Genomic DNA, 19,518 nt, shown 5'->3' with positions numbered 1-19,518 from the left:
AAGTGTCACAATAGAACTGACCTGATTTATAACACACCCATGGCATGCAAAGCACTTTTTTGTATGAAATAGTGTTTTCATGGCAGAATCTCGGGAGGCTATTCTTTAAAAAGCTAAACTACATTGAAAAAGCTATTGATGTTGACATACTTGCTTTTATTTTATTACTTTTATATTGTGGTAAAAGTTGAAGATTGTTAACAGTTACTGACTGATCCCTCAAATGCCCTTTATTAGGGATGCTGCTGCTGCTCTTTGCATCTAAAATAATCAGCCTTCCTTATGTGCGTTTTCCCTCATTTATTAAATAACACCTAACAATAATGAAATACAATTCTAAACCAAATTCTAAATTGTTCTGTTCGCTGCCACATTCTGAAGTGTATGTGATTTTAATTGTTTTGGCCCTTCTTTGTCATTTTAAGGATCGAGAATGCGCTGACCTGAAGTTGCTCAATCTCAATGTTAATCAGACATGTTGTGATGCAAGAAGGAGTCACCATTCCCACCCCACAGTGAAGGAGATTGAACTCCAGGGGGAAACTGTATCTAGAAGGAAAAGCTGTGTCGGTACTGTAGTGCTGAAATAGGGCTGCAGTGGAGTGAAAGATATCAGGAAGTGTCCTACAAGGAAGAATATTTTTTTTAATTAACAAAACCTTTCATTCATGAGCTGCCTTGGAGATTGAGATGAGGAGCGTTAGCTGAGAGCAGCAGTCGTGCTGGCTCTAACGAGTAGGTGTGAATATATCCCCAGGCACTGTGCACACACTCCTCTCCCGTCTGTATTGATTCGTGGTGTCACATTAAAGGATGCTAAACCAGATAACGATCTCGCTGATATCCTTTAGCTTTTCCAGCATCAACGATGGCTGAGGAACTGTTAGCTAGCTGGAGATGTTAATTAAAGCTTGTTGTAACAAACTAAGGGCTTCTTGCTAAGATCAACAATATAAAAATTGGATTGGGGGGAGGAAAGCTGTGAATGATTTTTCCCCAGTGGATAATGTCCAGGTGCTGTGCATCAAAAAAAAAAGTTCTTGCAGCAGTTCTTTTAAGCATCCCAAACAATCATTACACTTTATCATTTGTCATTTGCAGAAATACAGTACACTCCTTTCAGAATAAAAGTGTATAGTTACCTAAAATAGGTGCCGGGCAACTTGATGGCACACTTTCATGTTTAAATAAAAAAAGAAATAACAGTAATAATAATAATTTAAAAAGATTGCCCATAAGCAAAATAGTTTGGACTGCCTAATACATGTCAGTTTTAGAAAATTATGTCAAATGCTACAAAGAGGGCAGAAAAAAATGTCAGAAGGTATTTAGTATTTTAATTACAGTTCGTCTGTCGTTATTTACTTTATGAAATCAAGAATATAATGATTCCAGCGTACACACTGTTATATTGATTGGTGTGCCATATCCAGTTTATCAAATTCAGTAAATATGAAACGGCCTGCCTGGACTGAGTTCACATCTGCCGTGATAGTTTTGACGCAGAAGGAAAAGAAAATGTTACTGCTGGTGCTTGCGGTCAGGGGTGTGTTATAAAAAATAAGCTACCATTGCATGCAATTAATGGTTTACAACCATGGTGATCTTCCTATAGTAGAATATAAGGGTAAAGTAGCTGTTTGTTTTTATTATTTAAGTCAGCAAACCTCACAAGGGCAGCGGTACTCCACAATTTCATTAATGTTCTATAAATGACAAGTAACTGGGGTGGGGCAACCATCTCGGGTTCTTGTTGGTGTGTTCTTGGAAGAATCACAAAATGTTAGTTCTTGCCTTGATGGGTGGTTGTACTCATGGCAGACAAAACAAGCACTGAAGAGGAGCCATATTGGAGAAGTTAGATATTCAACAATGTCAACAAAACTGCTTGGCTAGTTTAATAATGTTACCTATTGGTATCCATGGATGTTAATGCAATTCCTGAAAATGTACAATCCCCGTCGTTCATTATTTCTAATGAAAGAATAACATTATGGGGCACCACTGCTCTTGAAAGAGGGCTTGCTCATAAAAGTTATATGATCATATCTAAAGTGTACACAAGTATTATTTCAGGGATACAAACCAGGCAGTCTGGGATAAAACTGGTAACAAATGTCCCACCACCAAGCACCACAATCCAGTGGGGGTGACCCTTGATGTTTTTGAATTACTGCAGCAAGCCAGGTATTTTCATGCAGTGTTCAGCACGGTCTGGTGTTTTAGGACAGCAGTCATCTCATGGCGGGACTGTGGCCCTTCATGTTTTTTGTGTGGTTCCCCGCTAGACATGACCCAGAACCTAAACCCCGCACAGTGCTGTAACGGAGAGTACAGCATGACTGGCTACCTACCTGATTCCACTTTTTTACTCCTCTGCTCCTTCTCATTCGCCCTCTCTGGATGATACAAACTGGGTTCGCTATGTGACCGGCCCTGCACGCCACCACAGTTGAGCAGATTGTGTCTGTATTCCACGCTTCTGCCAAACAAAAGGCATGGGACCATTTCTCGAAAGCCCAGCGCAAGAACCTGGACATGTGGCGCAAGCAAGCAGAGGTTGGTAATTTTTCTTATTCTGTTAGATTTTCTCTTTCCCCTCTTTCACCCTCTACCCACTCCCCTACTTCCACTCCTGAGAGAAATATTTTGCTTTTCTAACAGGGTATTGATTTTTAGTTTAGCAGGGAATTGGGCAACTAAATGCTATAGCATTATGAAGCTGTGTGGGGCGCCCAGAATATACTAAATTCCAATTTTCTAGAACTGCATGTGCGTTCTGCCTCTGCTGCCTGCAACATAGAAGGTAACAAACACACTTCGCTGAATTTACACTCTAAATGGAATTTGTTTTTTAAAGGTGCAGATTCCACTCATAGAAAAGGTAATGCAACCAAGTTTGGGATAATCACAGAAACACTGAAGAAGACCAAGCATTATAAATATATACATGTTGCATTCCCTTTTACTTTCCTCACACCCTCCCTCTCTCTACACTCTGCACTGCCTGTAAGTTCTCACAGTCCAGTGTCTATTTAAGTACATTGTAAGGTAATGCTTTTGATTAAAGATTATCCCTATAAAATATCTCTTCTTTTTTATTCCATATAAAATGTAAGATGCAAGCATTCTTTTTTTTTTTAATCGTTTTTAGGTTACACATTAAGTATTATATGATATAAAGGGCTACATTTATTGTACTTGAAGCCTTTTACATTTAACACTTAAACTTGTTTATTAACCAGTATAAATAGCATTTACTTTACTGGAAATAAAAGCAAGTAATAATAATGTATAATATAATTAATACAATTGATACATTGATTCACACTGATTGGAAAAACAAATAAAATGACTTAAATAAAAATGATGCTTGCACCTCATTAAGAATACCTTGTGACCAAACAAACTTAATTTGTAGTATACAAAATACCCAGGAGCAGTGCAAAGGTAAATAGTAGTGGAACCACCTCAGCTATGATTTTAGCTAATATAAAAAACAAAACCTTTATCTGAAAACAAGCCGTTTATTAAGGAGTTCAGCTCTAATTGTAGAACGGATTCATGTTTAAGGTTCATTTTGTCTCTTTCCACTCCGTTGTAAACATGTCATTGCCCTGTAGCATTGGTTGGAGAGGAGCAGTTTCAGGCCTCCCATACAGCAACTGCCTATCTGTCGATCTCCCACTCTACTCCACTCCCTTCCCCAAAAGCCATTTTGAGCACCTATTGGAAATTCATCCTCACTTGGGTTACTATACTGATACACTGTGCCAAAAAAAGTGAACTGACTTAGGAATTTATTTCTCAAACAAAAGAGTGGTTATCTGCTAAAAATGAGATGTGTATTTATGAACATACTGATGTGACTGGTAAGGGGGGGGGGGGTGGGTGTAAATGTAAAATAAGAGTAGAAAGCGTGTCTCATGAATAAAAAGTGGGCAGGGTAAATGAGAAACCTAAAGGTGTAGCTTTGGGATAATAACCTGACTGGTGCATAATTTTTCCTTCCTACCTCTGTCTTCTCTCTTTTCTTAAAGCAAAAAAAACCAAATATTAATCTATAAAGGTCTTCTACCACACAAGAGAGAATTTTTCAGTGGCTATAAAGGACTGAATGGCTTATTTCAACCAAGCTGAAGGTTTTTGTGCTTCAAATGGAGTGCATTAATACACCAAAATGGTCTTATTATTTAATGTCAGCCAGCGCTAAGGGAACGCCAGATAAAAGAAGCTTAGTCTATTACAGATTTTTATTAGTAGTATAATTTTTTGTTTTTTTAATTTGACGCAATTAGGTTCAGCAAGGGTGGAGACTCAAAGATCTTTAAGTGCAGGCTTAGCTCGTGGCACTCGTTTCAGCAATCAAACTAGCTTTTACTGCAGTGGAACCTTTCTTTCCCTGATCCTCTTGTGTCCTCTCTTGCTCTCTCTCTCTCTCTCTCTCTCTCTCTCTCTCTCTCTCTCTCTCTCTCTCTCTCTCTCTCTCTCTCTCTCTCTCTCTCACATGTACAGAAACAAGCCTGCTTACCTCCGACAGCACATTCAGACTGCCAAGAGCAGCTGCTGCTAACAGGACGCTGTCATCACAAGTCTCATAGACACAGCCCAGAATAGCAATATATAAAACATTAACACACTGAAAATAAAACTCCCTTGGAAACATGTGTATGCCTCTTAATAATCTAGGAAGGGACATATTCGCTGTTAAACTCTGTAGATTAATGGTCCGTTCCAATCCCAGATCTTGTTCCAAGAGGTTGGAGTAAGGCTCTGGACTATTCAATAAAATAATGACTGACACAATTGGAACAATTACAGTAGAACTGCTTTCAATGTATACTTCTTTATGTGTGTATGTCTCTCAACAAGTGTGTGTCTCTCTATATATATATGAACCTGCTATGAATGATGCAGCATTTTGATTGTTGATGAACAGAACCAGCTCTGATCAAATCTACTGCTACACATAGTTCAATAAGTGAGTCTTGAAGAGACTTGTTAGTTGAGTATTGCAAGCTGTTCATATTAAAAGGTAAGACTCCTCTTTTACACCTGCACCTGCTCAGGGCTCCCCAGGGTGGGAACACTTTTGTATTTGCTTTCTGATGCCCTCACTGTGGGCAGGAATTGAGTTGCCTGGTAAGTTAGCAAGAGTACTGTACCTCTGTGTTCTAGTGCTGGTAAGTGGTAATTTAAAGAACTATTTGTACAGCAAATGAATGAATAACAACTGAGATTGTATTTTTTTATTGTAATTTTTTTTTTTTACTGGAAAGCTATAGAACCAAGCAGATAACTCTCTTAGTTCTTTTCGGTTTATGCTTCTGGCTTCTCTCTCCTGAATGAAAGCTGTGAAACTCATTCATTCAACACCTCAGGTATTACTGTAGTAACACCTGTCTCCCCTGAGAGTGCGCTTAACTATGCTCTGAGTTTCTGAGCTGTCACCTCTCTCCTGCAGTTGAGCTATGGGACTAAGTGTATTTATTGGGTTTAACATACATTGGTACAGAAGCTTCTCCTGTCCTCTTCTCTAACTGCACAGCTATGGGACTAAGTTTCTAATTCTATAAGGGGCTGCCTTGTCCTCCTTACGAGAACAGTCTGTACCCCAAATGGATTTGAACTTCAGTTTAATAGACAGACAGTCTAATCCCAGAGGTCTGTGGATTTCATGTTTAGGCTGTGAGGATTTCAACTAGAAAAATAAAAAAAAGGTTAATTTAATCTAAATCATGGAACAGATGGCAATGTTTGTTTACAGTTTTTGCTTGTTTGTTTAAGGAATACTTTTCTTGAACATCATGATAATCAATGATAGTGAGATGCATCCTGTTCCTGTAAGCAAACCAGTCCATTTTGCTGGTAAATGGCAATGTTGGTCATACAGCATGTCACACATAAGGCTCATCAACATGTTGCAGCACTTCTCTGGCCAGCTGAAAGGTTCCCAAAGTGCATGGAAAAGGATAGTCTTTCGGTATGCAGTGGGTAAAACAAGCCATAACCTGTGCAGACAAAATGCATTGAGTGTACAAAGCCACAGAACTATGAAGCTCATTCCAGTTAACATACGGTAATAATCTTTTATTGCTGTTAGACCAGTTCATCGGATAGTGATGAAACTTGGTATCGGATTTAAGAAAAAGCCCAGATTTGATTAACTTCAACATAAACTTTCATGAAGGTCATTTTCAAGGCACTGACTAGCACCTGATTAGCTAAAGAAATGAAAGAGGAAACTAAGTTGTTTTCAAATATTCAGGTAATTTAGACATAAGAGTTGAAGTGATGAAACCTAGAGAATTATTTGGCTAATCTGACCAATCTGGAGGTTTCAATAGCAATTAAAAGGCTGGTGTTTTAAATTCCAGGTCAACATGCCTTTTGAGAGTCTATTTCTGGCTTAAAAGTAAAGGTTTGCAGGAATCAAGGTTTGCAGGAATCATTTTAATTTTAATATTATTTGAATTATTTACTTTGTTTGAACTTTTACGAATTATTACCTCCTCCACATTCTCACATCATCACCAATCTTCAAACTACTATAAATAAAATCAAAACATGAAGATGTATTTACAGAGATGAAGCTGATAGATTGATTTCCTCGCTTCCCACAGGAAATCCGGAATATCCACAATGAGGAGCTGATGGGGATCCGGAGGGAGGAGGAGATGGAGATGTCCGACGATGACATGGAGGACCCACCTGAAAACAGGGATGCCGATGAGACTGGTAGGTCAACAGATCAGTTACCTCGCCCATAATGGAAATATATCTTGATGTATCCTACATTCATCCAGGAGCATGTAGCTGTCCACCTCTTCCTGCAGGCATTGCTATTGTGTCACCATCAAAGAAAAAGAAAAATGACCACCTTCAATTTTTACATAAACGCCTTGATAGTACGTTAAAAGGCTTATTTTGTTTTACAAATATCTGAATTTATCAAGTAACTGTCATATTGTGTTTACGTTCTGTGATATAATTTGTTAGTGAAAACACAAGCAAGATAAATAACAGAGTGATGCATTTCTATAAATGGTTTAAAGTCTGGAATGTAGCTTTAGAGACAATTGCATCTTGGTATGTCACTCTGGCTAAAGGCTGTCTCAGCTAATGCACAGCATTCCCCTTCTCTCTGCTGTTCAGACTCCCTGACAGATAATCTAACAGCTATTCTCCCTCTTCTACACACCAGGGCACTCCTTTGTCAAATAAAGCCGCCTGCAATGTGCTTAATGGAGCTTACAAAATAGCTTTCTTCCCAGAAGGTTTAAATTCAACCTAATTTAAGGTCCTTCTCAAACACCTGTCAAAGGATTGTGATTATGGGAGATGATGGCTATTTGACCCATGGTCAGTGTGGCAGGGGCAGGTGTGACACAGCACAGTGAAGTCCTCAGCTAGGAGCTTGAGCAAAGTCAACAGATATTGGGTGTCAGCCGAGCTTTTTTTTTTCATGCAGTTGTGATAGCTTTTATATTTCTTTTGAATCTATTTTTTTATTTCTTTTAATAAGGATTCAAGAACAAATAAGTAAATACATCAATAGAAACTAAATTTAGCAGTGTAGTGTAAGGAGTCTCTATAAGAAATAACAGCTAATGTAAGAAACAGTATGAACTCTTCAAGTCAATTTTCACAAATACATTGATTCATACAGCAAAACAAACCCTGGTAAGTAAATGGAATCTCTGCTTGTGAAGCAGATTCTTCTGCTCAGTTAGTTGTCGTCTTTTTTGGTTTCACGGGTTCGATCCTTGCTGGAAGTCTCTCCTCTTTCCATTGCTTGGCCCACAGCTCTCATTTCATTTCATCTTTAGGTAAATACATGCTAGTTTGTTCATTAATTTTAGCCAGTTTTAATTGGGGCTGCCTGTTTTTCGCCTTACCCGTTTACTAATTACTGATTAACAAACCGCATTAAATACTGGAGCTAATTAATCTTGATGTCGTGCAGTATGTGGTATCAGCTGAACTCTGAAATCAAGTAGCTCACTGACTAGGGCACTAGGCTGTAGGATGTTGGAGCCAGGTTCAAGCCTCAGTCAGGTTCTCTTTATGTGTGACATCTAGAGACCATCTGTATAAAAAAGGGTGTTTATCCATTCGATAACTCAGTTGGGTTATTACATCACAACAGGAGTGAATTGGTGGCCTTGCCCAGAACCTTGAGTATTATGTGCAGTATGTTGAAAGTCCTTTCTTTTCTACTGTCTAAATTAACCTGTTTAACTTGGCAAACAAGTATTCCTGCAGGTTTACACGTTATGTATTAACATTTTAATAATATTCTTAATTGACATTTTTCCCAGAACATGCTACTCCAGTAGTAGGCACAGAAAGGCTTAGAGGAAGTCTGCTGCTACCACTCCAATCTATCCTCTTTCAGCAGATTTGTATGTAACTCCTACAACAATGATGCATGAGCACATTAGTAGTGACTCTTAGTAATTTACCATTACTGTGCCTGAATACAAATGGAATTGTCCCCTAATGTATTGTGCTGTTGCAATGAAGCATGATCACGTTACTATGCAGATATGAATGCTTAGCGGAAACAGGCAGCACTACATTATTAAAGGTGATTGCTAGCAATGCAAACCATGCATTTAGTTTAATTGGCAGTGAAATATTCATTAATGGATTTTGTTTAGCCATTATCAAGTGAAAGTAATACAAGTAGAATAATCTATGGCTCTGAATTTATTGTCACACAATCATATATCGAATTGGGTTTGGGCAGTAATGCACGAGCAGTGCAGCTACGAGTGAAATTATCATACAGGACACGTTCGTGATGGTAAAACAAAAGGAAGGGATTCTATTAAAACTCTCAGAACAACATGTATAGTGGATATGTCGTGTTGTGGTTTATTTTGTTTCTCGTTGCACTGTGCTTGTTGTAGCAAGATTGGTTATCTCTGTGGTGTTTCTAGATGAAGCTGCAGACCCAGGGTGTATGTATAGGAATACATTTTTTGCACATCTGTGCATGAAGATTACAAGGATCTATCTTTTCAATATAATGTTCTGTTTCCATGGCAACATAATATATTTACCTATAGAAAAGAAGCAGTAGTGCCCTCATTTAAATACTTTATTGTTGCCCCACTCACAATTTTTACATTGTAATTGTAATCCATTGACTGAAAGATTCGCTGTACTCATTTTTCTATGTAGGTGATACACTTGTAAATCAGCCTCAATAGTTTTTCAATGGAAACAATTTCAGTCTCTGTACCCCATCTACTGTATCACATACTCACTCACTCACTCACTCACTCGTTCTGTCCCATTTTCCTCTACCCCCTGTTTCTCTAGGCCTGGCAGCTCAGGCAGAGGCACTGAAGGAGGAGAACGACAGTCTGCGCTGCCAGCTAGACGCCTATAGGAATGAGGTGGAGCTGCTGAAGCAGGAGCAGGGCAAGGCTCAGCCCCCACGCACAGAGGAGGAGGATGCCACCCGCCAGCAACAGCTCCGCTTCCTGCAGCAGGCATTGCAGGGCATGCAACAGGTAACTAAGCCCTGCCCATTGAAGACTAGGGCAAAAAGCAAATAAGCAGGTGTCTTCCACATTACAGACAGTAAGCAGCCACCACCCGAAGAGAATGGGAAAGAATGAGCTAGTAATCTGCATTAACTTTAGCACAATATGTTTTTTTTTTTTTTTTTACATTATCACTTGTAGTATAAACTGGCACGGGTTAGTGCCTTCATTGCTAAAGCTATCCTCTTAATAAAAACAATACCATAGTATTGGAATTTGAGCTATGGAATGAAATTACAGTAATACAAAACAGTGATGATTGTATTCTGCTTTTCATTGTTTCAGATTAGTTCCACGTGATGGATTGTACAAAACTTTGCAATTTAGGATTTTGCTTTACATCCCTACCAAGCACGCCTCACAAAGGGCTATGCATGCACACAAATACTTGGTATTCTGATGGTACTGCAGAGGTCCAAGTGGTCACAGTTTGATTTATTTATCAGAAGATGAAAATAGAAACTGAAATGTTTTCCACTGGTGCACTAGTGGTGATCTCCCTTATCTGTGCCTCCCTCTAATCCTAGCTAGAAAAGTTATTTTAACACTAATAGGAGTTCGAAGAACCAGACTATCTGAGTGGGTAAAGCTGAAGGACAGGGAGGCAGTATGGCTGACTTTTTAAACTGAAGGCTGTGAATCTGTGTGACTGTGTGGGTAGAGCTGGGATCCTTCCTCACCTCCGTTCCACCCTGGCTGTTTAACTGGGTAACGGCAGCATGAACACTTCTTCCCCTAGGATGAGGTTTCCCTGCCAGGTTGTCCCAAGAAAATATGTTACTGGGAGTATTCTAGCTCTTAAAATCAGATAAGTTAGTTTGTTTTTCACATGCTGTGCTAAGAATGCTATGTGCAGCTTTGCATGACGTATTTATTGCAGAGAGACTAAAATAGAAAAGGTCAATTTATTCAACAGGTACTGCTGACTGGAGCAGGTATCAGCTATTCAATTATAGATTGCAGCAGCTACAATTTGGGCAACTACAGCTCAGTAACTGTGTGGAATTTAGCAGGTTTATGGCCCTAGCATATTGTCATAATCTTGAATCAATTTGTATGTATATAGTGTATGTTAATACAAATGTACATACTATACTATTAGCATATACCTGGTTAAAATCCAAATCAAATTAGGATAAATGCTTATTCAAATGCACCAGTTTGCTCTTTATGATTGCATTCTCAAGTAAATTCAATATAAATGTCAGGCGTACGGACAGTGCAATTAACGCAAATCTCCTTTATATATGCACACTGACGCGCTAGTGATTTATAGTTGCTAGCACATTAGCAAAACCAAGGTTTTTAATCATTTAAAAAAAATAATAAAACGGATCATTCTGTCTCTGACTCTTTCCAGCAACTGCTGAGCACCCGAGAAGAATTAAAGAAACAAGAGGCTGAATTGGAGAAGACAAGAGAAGAGAAAGTGCAGCTGGAGATCCAGCTGCAGAGTGTGAAGGAGAAGGTGGATCAGCCCTCACTGTTACCTAAACAGCCAATCCAGGTTAGTATGATGAAATCTTAAGCATTATTATACCAGCAGCATGCATTGTGATACCTTTTTTTATTACTTTTGATTTATTTTTTATTCATATAACATGTAACACAGAAGGATGCCATTCTTAATTGTGGGCACTATTTCAAGGTAATTCAGCAAGTTGTTTTTGAATGTGTGCTGTATAAGAAGGCACAATGGAAGCTCTGTGTCAGATTGATTAAAAGCACTAATTCCAAACCTTTATTCATGTGAAGTGGTTCATATTGTAAAGTGACAACTAGTTATGTTTCTATACTGTAAACCCTGGCCTACAAAGAAATGAAATTATTTCAGTGAAAAAAGAATTTACATATACAGCTATGGCCAAAAGTTTAGCACCCTATAGAATTAACTAATTCTGCTTTATAAAGTCAAATGAAACCTGCTGAATAATGTTACGTTAACATATTGAATTACATATATACCATACATATAGTTTTCCATACAATTAACGAAAAACTGACAAATTAAAAAATGTGGCTCATTATAAAATTGGTTTCTGCACACTTCATGTTGTTATTAATTTATTTATTTTCAGTACAAAAAAAAAATACAATAATATAATTTAGTCCTAACTGTGTGTTATTTGTAGAAAAAAATATTCTATAATTCAAACCTTGTTGTAAAATGTCAGGGGAAAACTTGAATTTAAATTGTCTGTCATTTACCCTTCTCTATCTAACCCATCAAAGTGAAAATTACAATTTTGTGCTCTATAGCTGTGTGAAAAGATAATAACTTAAAAGCTCATGGTTGAATACCATATCTTGTTTGAGATCAGGGGAGAGGTCAATTGTCCATATCTTGTTTCAATTAGTTTTTTTCTTAATGCCTCCAAAGGACTAAATAATGCATTTCTAAAAAGGTAAAATGTTAAACTGTTCATGTTTGACAGACATGTTAGTGACTGGTTCATTTAAAGAACAGAAAAAAATAGAAGCTTCTGTTATACTGAAGTGGAAAGGGCAGAGGTTTCAGGGTGGGGTGGATCAGTGTTGCAGTTTGGAGGCAAAAGGTTTGGTGAACATCCCTCCTTTAGTACCATAGCACTGCCCTCCTGAATCACTCCCCACTCTGGATACCCTGTGATTTTTACACAGTTGGTCATGCAAGTATTGTGCCTCCATTAGTTTCTCAAGAGTTTTTCTTATTTTTTTAATTGATTTGATTGTAGCAGGAGACGACAGACACAGATGACAGAGGGAGTGACGAGAGCGCTGATCAAGGAAATGTAAGTGGAAAGCGCTTTGTTGTTTTTCTTCTGCTGTCCTCAGGCCCTGCTCTCCTCTCGCAACAACATGACAGATCATTAGAGGGCCATCGAGTGCCAGAGAGCTTTATTTGTTGGAGGATAAATCACCCAGACACAACTGGGTTACAAAATAATGTACTGGCACTTCATTTGGGGGAAGTAAGGAAGGCATCTACAGAGAAAATTAAACCCAGAACTCCAGGGAGTGAGCTGCACCAAGGGTTTGAGGGAGGCCTGACGGTTTGATGCAGTACAGTCAGACCGGGAGCTCCTATTGCTGCAGTCATCAAGTGGCCACTCGGCAGTGTATAGATTTCCTAACTATAAGGAACAAACAACAGTGTGATCATCAGCACAGCTAACGCTCAGTTGTTTCAGTCGTTAGACCTTTGAGATGGGTGCTTCTGATGCTGTCCGTGGGTAGTTTAAATTTTTATTTTTTTTTCCTTACCAGCTGTTGGCTTTTTCTTTAGAAATGATTTAAGAACATAAGAACATAAGAAAGTTTACAAACGAGAGGAGGCCATTCAGCCCATCTTGCTCGTTTGGTTGTTAGTAGCTTATTGATCCCAGAATCTCATCAAGCAGCTTCTCGAAGGATCCCAGGGTGTCAGCTTCAACAACATTACTGGGGAGTTGGTTCCAGACACTCATAATTCTCTGTGTAAAAAAGTGCCTCCTATTTTCTTTTCTGAATGCCCCTTTATCTAATCTCCATTTGTGACCCCTGGTCCTTGTTTTTTTTTTCAGGTCAAAAAAGTCCCCTGGGTTGACATTGTCTATACCTTTTAGGATTTTGAATGTTTGAATCAGATTGCCGCGTAGTCTTCTTTGTTCAAGACTGAATAGATTCAATTCTTTTAGCCTGTCTGCATACGACATGACTTTTAAACCCGGGATAATTCTAGTTGCTCTTCATTGCACTCTTTCTAGAGCAGCAATATCCTTTTTGTAACGAGGTGACCAGAACTGAACACAATATTCTAGGTGAGGCCTTACTAATGCAAGTTTTAACATTACTTCCCTTGATTTAAATTCAACACTTCTCACAATATATCCGAGCATCTTGTTGGCCTTTTTTATAGCTTCCCCACATTGTCTAGATGAAGACATTTCTAAGTCAACATAAACGCCTAGGTCTTTTTCATAGTTCCCTTCTTCAATTTCAATATCTCCCATATGATATTTATAATACCCAAAGCACATTTCTGGAACTCTTCAGCATTTCAAAGGCAAAGAGATGAGCACTCCTGTAGGTTGTTGAACTCAATATATTTGCAAATGAAAAATAAATATTAAACTGTGGTGTGGAATTTTAAGGGCAGCACGACCAAGGTCTTTTTTGTTTGGACAGTGAATATTTTTATAAATAGGGAAGGGTTGTGCAGACAATCCAAATTTTGCAATTCTTTTAAAAGATATATGGCTGAGCCACAAAGGGAAATCCAATCTAAGTGTGTCAGCTGCCAAAGCTAATTTATTCCATTGTATCAGAAAATGTAAAGCAGAACTAAAAGTGAGGAATAGGCAGATGTGACTGTGATTCCCTAATGCAGCTTGGACTGGGGGATTAATTCTTTCAATACATTGTATACAATTCTAGGAATAGAAACCGCAGACCAGCAAACTAATCTAATATACTAATATGCGCATATGTGCCCATTTGACTTGTTTTTAGTATATTGACATTTAAACTAATTACTTAGCCCAGGGTATTCTTTCTGTAAAGTTACTGGATGCTGAAACGGTTTTCCCTGAGCAACACAACTGTTAAAGCATCTGATTCTGACATTGAAGTCTGATAATTCCAGTATTCTGGTGAAGGGCTTGTGTTATGGGAAGTATCGAAGGACTTTGGGAGATTCACTGTGTTTAAGCTAAAACATAATTTAACTCTGTTTGTCTAGCAGGACAGCGCTGTTTTAGAAGTTGCTTCTGCAAGTCAAGAGAAGGAACAGCAGCCAGAGAAGGGTCCATCCAGCCCAGTAAAGTCTGAGAGAGAGGCCCTGCTTGTGGGTAAGTCGAGAGCAGGAGGAGTGGAAGAACCTTGTTAATTCCAATCAATAATAAAACCACAAAGTGTTCAGCTCAGTTCACAAGAGGGGGTGATGTGAACAGTGTTAAGCCTGATGGATTATGCTTTTTCTGAATGCAACAGCTGCTTGTGCCCTGGGTTACCACTGGGATGGCCTAGACACACTCAAGCTAACATGGAGTCTGGATACAGATGCCAGTCAAACTGCCACTGGCATTGATCTGTCATAACAATCACATTTCCCCAAACTGAAATCATGTGCTCTGTGTCAGTATCCCCAAGCTCTGCAATTAATGATTGCTTTGTCAAAGGCTACATCAGGACACTCAATAAAAAAAAAATACAACTACGAGTATGCCTTGTTTAAAAAGTAGAACACTTAATGGGAAAGTCTGTACAACTGCCTGCCCCAGCGCTTCCTATGAAGTAGTAGTGATAGTTAAGAGGCTGCAGGGTGCTGCTGGTTTCATAACCCAGCACATGATTATTTTATTTATTGTGTCGATTCCTTTGGAGAGTGAAACTCATTATACGCCACAGTGATTGCTGTGATTAGCTCCAAGGCAGTTAAGCAGCTAACAGGCTTCTATTTGGAATTAGCCCACATCAGTCACAACACAGCGGAGGACAGCTGATGTAAAGATGAAATTCACCTGTCCTGCTGACAGGTCTGTTGTCTGGGCTCCTAATGTCTGCATTTCATTTCCTGTCATTGCTTTATCCCTTCTTTCTTTCACAATGGAATCCTATATTGTTTTATTCTTTCCAATTACAATGTTGTAGAATTGCAAATGATTTCCTTTTACAGATGGTTTCACAGGGTCAGCCCTGTTCTACTGTACCTTGCTTGAAAATAGCTATTTATTTATTTATTTATTTATTTATTTATTTATTTATTGTCTTGTGTTTCCCTGTTTCTCAATTTGTTTTTACTTTTCTGCTGATGTACTGTGTTTTCAGTAGTTCACTCAAAACTGTACGTCTGTAGTCCTAAAACACAAATATAATCAACCCACAGCTGAAATAAGTGACATGATTTATTGCATTTAGCACATATTTATTTATGATTTTTTTGCTTTCACATCCTTCTTTCAAGGCGCATAATCACTCTTGCGTGGAACAATTTCCATTCTTACCCCACCCCAAAGGCAAACTGTCAACAATGTGCTCTGAAACAGTAGACTACAAAATATCACCTTATATATTTATGGTAGTGAATTCATATAATTGAATTAATTTTAATTAACTCAGTTAATTCAGGTGTTGATGTGCAGTTGCAATCAAAGCAACTGAAAGAGGAGTAGTACACATTGATGTCTGACACATACCTGACCCATAATGTCTGCAGAATCCCAAATACTGTGTAATTAATACCTGTGGGATCCTGTCTTTTGTTTCCAGGAATAATCTCTACGTTTCTCCACGTCCATCCCTTTGGAGCCAGCATTGAGTACATCTGCTCTTATTTGCAGCGTCTGGACACCAAGGTAGGCAGCAAATTTGAGCAGCTCACCGCTTTCTACATCGTCCTTTTCTGGTCCTAGGTTACTGTAGCAGTAGGAACAAATTGAAAAGAAGGTTGCATCTTTACAGGGCTACCCTCTAATTACAGTTTTCCAGATTTAAGTCAATTCCAGTCCCAGCAAACTTTTTCAGCCAGATCAATCTTCCCTCCACAGATGTGATCTGCTTCTTAAGTCATGAAATTAAGCATAACACATTGGCAGTCAAGTGGTACACACCAAGACACATGTTCATGAAAACACTAGCTCTCTGCCGTGATGTGTGTGGCTTTCAAACCCCATCACACATTTTTGCCAACAAGGTAAAAACATAGAGAAGTGGAGCCAGGAGCCTGGATATTTAAAATTCAACTCCATTTCTGTGGTGTGCTTCTTCTCATCATCTAACTCCAGAATGGATGCATTACCCCTGTAGAGCCTCACTGTGCCACACTGCATTATCTTTGCCTTAGATGAATTTGAGTTTGTTCTTCAGAAACCAGAGCTGTAGCTTGTCAGAATCAAGTTGTACTTGTTCACAATCCCAGGGATCCATCACTGCAATACGATGACCCTGTCATCAGCATGCATATTAAAGATGCAGGATTGTAGACAAAGTGGTAAATAAACAAGAAAGAAAAAACGAGTATGGTTGATCTCCTTTCACTTGTTCCTCTCTGTGTTTTCAGATCAGCACCACAGAAGTGGAAACCCTGCTGGGCCGCCTGCCGAACACATTCCGGCAAGAGATCTCAGGCGTGGGGGCAAGCCTAGAGAAGAGGTGGAAGTTCTGTGGCTTCCAGGGGATTAAAATGACTTAGATGTTAGTGGTTAGATTTGTGTCCCACAAAGAAATGAACTGGGCCCAAGGGGATTTGATTCTGGTGGTCAGAGAGACTCGCTTCAAATTGCCTTGGCTCAGCAATGACGCTAGAGGCCCTCTTCACTCCCAGGCAGGTTGCTATAGTGACAGTAGTGTCTGTGCCTTGCAGACAGCCCTGTTTGTGTTTGAGAGGATGTTTATTTCCTCAGGACTGACAAACGGGGAGAAAAATCAGACACCACAGTCTTCTTTCTTTCTTTCTTTTTTTCTATTAACTTTTTATCATTTGAAAACAGTCAGTTGACAGGCTTATTTTCGTATTGTTCCTTGCTAATATATGTATATTTTACCTTTTTAATGTACATAGTGTTAACTGTGTCTGAACAGGCTGAACAGAAACAAATATCTGTGCTCTATATATTGTATTAAAAAAAAAAAAACCTGTTAACTGTTGATTTTGTTTCTTTTTTTGTTGTATTTGAAATGTTCTCCTAGCAGGCATATACCTGATTCTGCACAACAGGAACTTGCCCTTTTGGGTTGGGGATGTCTTTATGATTTTTTTTTTAGGCTGTACATACATACATACTTTCTGAAAAGTACTGACTCCTGAGCCTGGCACATGTCTTATAAGAAAGGTTGAGGTAAAAAGAAGGACTAACAGTCCATGTGGTAGCCCCACACTTTACTCACTAATTTCCACAACCAAAACTATCTGTCTACACTGCAGTCAATTTCTCTAACCACAGGGCTACTCTACTTCTGAGCGTTTCGGATCTGATGCTCCAACTGCTGTGCCCTCTGGGTACCCTCGTTGTATAGCACATTGAAAAGAGATTCATGACTGGCTGGCTGGCTCTCTTCTCACTGCATTTGATTGAACATAGAACAATTATCATGCTGCTGATACAGTATCTGCTGAATAAAATGCCCGTGTCTCAGATTTGGGATGCTTCGGGTTATCATTTATTATTTCTCATAAGAAGAGACTGTCCTTTGTGTATCCAACCCTCCTGACTCCTACCTACAGTGGGAGAGAAAGGCTGCAATTTAGATTAATGAGAACTCGCTGTACCCTTCAATCTCCTCTGCGGGGAAAAAAGTTGCTTAAGTTCTGTATTTGTCATTTATGAGCTTTGGAGATTATTTTTTTTTTGCTTTGTTTCATTCAATACCGTCAAAAACCAAATGTAATAGTGTTATTCAGATAAGGCTTTTTCCACACTGCAGAATAAGATTGCATTTGGGGTCATTTTAAACAACCCGAAAATGTAATTCACTAAAACTGCTTTGTAAAATTCATTTTGGCAGCGAATGTCTGTTGCAGTTGTACAGATAATTCGGTGGCTAGTAATTCGGTGCTTTTTGATGTCAAGTAGTTTGTTGCCTGGCAAAGAGGGGGGGGGGAAATGTGTCTAAGTTTCCTTTTAATAAAATATATAAATATATATAATTTGAACTGAACTGGAACTGCTCTTGTGAAGTGTACTTTGCAAAGATTTGAAACAGGGGTTTTAGTCAACAATGAATCAATGAGATTAGAGAAACAGTAATGTGAAAGGGTTGCCGGGTTTTAGACAAGCACATTCATTTGGCTAAATCCACTTGCAGTCTATAAAATAGCTACCTGTGACACAATATACAATGCGATACCTCCTTTTCCTGTCTGGCGTTTATAGGATTCTTTGAAGGAATGCTGCCATCTTAAAATGTGATATTGATTTTTCAGACAGCTTAGGGGGGGATTGGTTAGATGGGAGGATATTATGGACTTCTAGTTAAAAACTGATGGCTGGGAGCAAGCAGACATGTTTAGTTGTTCTTTTAATTTGATCAAATCAAAAACCCTTGTAGGCAACGATACAAATGTAACACACATGAGTTCAAAAGGTATAGTTCTGGACAGTCAACTTCATGACACATTTTATAAATTATTAGCACCTTCTAACCAGACAACTTGAATGCATTTTAAGGCAGTAGAATGTTATTCCAATGGACATTTCTAGTTTTTACTTCATATGCATACTGTAGTTGGCATTGGCTTGGTAGTGTGTTTCATTCCCAGCATCCCTAGTTTAGACAGATTTACAGGTGCGCGCGCACACACGTTTACAGGTCCAGTCAGTGAGGAGACTGCTCCCGCTCAGGTGCTTTTATCAAGTTGCGGTCCCAGTGAAAAGTCTATATAAATCTTACAAACGTTCAGAAAAGTTACGACAAACTTTGTAAAGCCAGAGATTATCTGTATTGTTGAAAATTGTATTTTTTAGAAAATAAAGTAATTTTGTTTATGAATCTCAAAATGTTTTTGTTAATGTGTGTATCCTGAGTGTTTGAGCTGCACCAATCTAAAGAAACCTTGACAGACGTAGCATCTAACACCATTCAAATATCCACACAGTAGCCTGAATAATAGTAATTGAAGACGCAGTAAGATTATTTCAGTAGAATGAAACAGAACAATCAAGATTGCTGACATGTGGAAGATAAATACAACACCACTGTTTTTAAAAAGCTGAATCAGTGTGTTTATTTGTTATCTTACATTGAAAATGCACATTCTTACAAATTTGTGTAATTAGTCATTTCATCTGAAAAGGAACACTCACAGAGTAAGAAAACTGTTCCAGCCCAGTAGCTGGCAATTTCAGTCAACATAAACCATTTTTATACTTGGATACATTCCTGGCCCATTTTGAATTGTAACAAATTTCAACCAAACTGTAATGAAATACATGTCCCTACAGTTCAAAGAGCTACCATATTAATTAAATATGTATTAGCATAGTAGTTTCCTAATGGGTTTTGA

The 19,518-nt window shown here is 38.6% G+C and overlaps 1 protein-coding gene across 1 annotated transcript in view; it reads left to right on the top strand.

Moving 5' to 3' along the window:
* The window catches only part of LOC117412178 (ecto-NOX disulfide-thiol exchanger 2-like), a 122,629-nt gene extending 103,617 nt beyond the window's left edge, over positions 1-19,012 (top strand). The window contains 8 exon segments of the mRNA XM_058989318.1: positions 2,453-2,559; positions 6,624-6,738; positions 9,331-9,524; positions 10,918-11,064; positions 12,272-12,328; positions 14,260-14,365; positions 15,786-15,871; positions 16,576-19,012. Coding sequence (XP_058845301.1) covers positions 2,453-2,559; positions 6,624-6,738; positions 9,331-9,524; positions 10,918-11,064; positions 12,272-12,328; positions 14,260-14,365; positions 15,786-15,871; positions 16,576-16,707 — 944 coding nt within the window. The 3' untranslated portion in view covers positions 16,708-19,012.
* Positions 19,013-19,518: the final 506 nt, after the last annotated feature.

The sequence above is a fragment of the Acipenser ruthenus genome, chromosome 16 (assembly GCF_902713425.1).
Source record: "Acipenser ruthenus chromosome 16, fAciRut3.2 maternal haplotype, whole genome shotgun sequence".
In the NCBI taxonomy this organism is placed as follows: Eukaryota; Metazoa; Chordata; class Actinopteri; order Acipenseriformes; family Acipenseridae; genus Acipenser; species Acipenser ruthenus.
The sequence above is the reverse complement of the archived record's forward strand: the minus strand, read 5'-3'. Positions and strand labels throughout refer to the sequence as shown.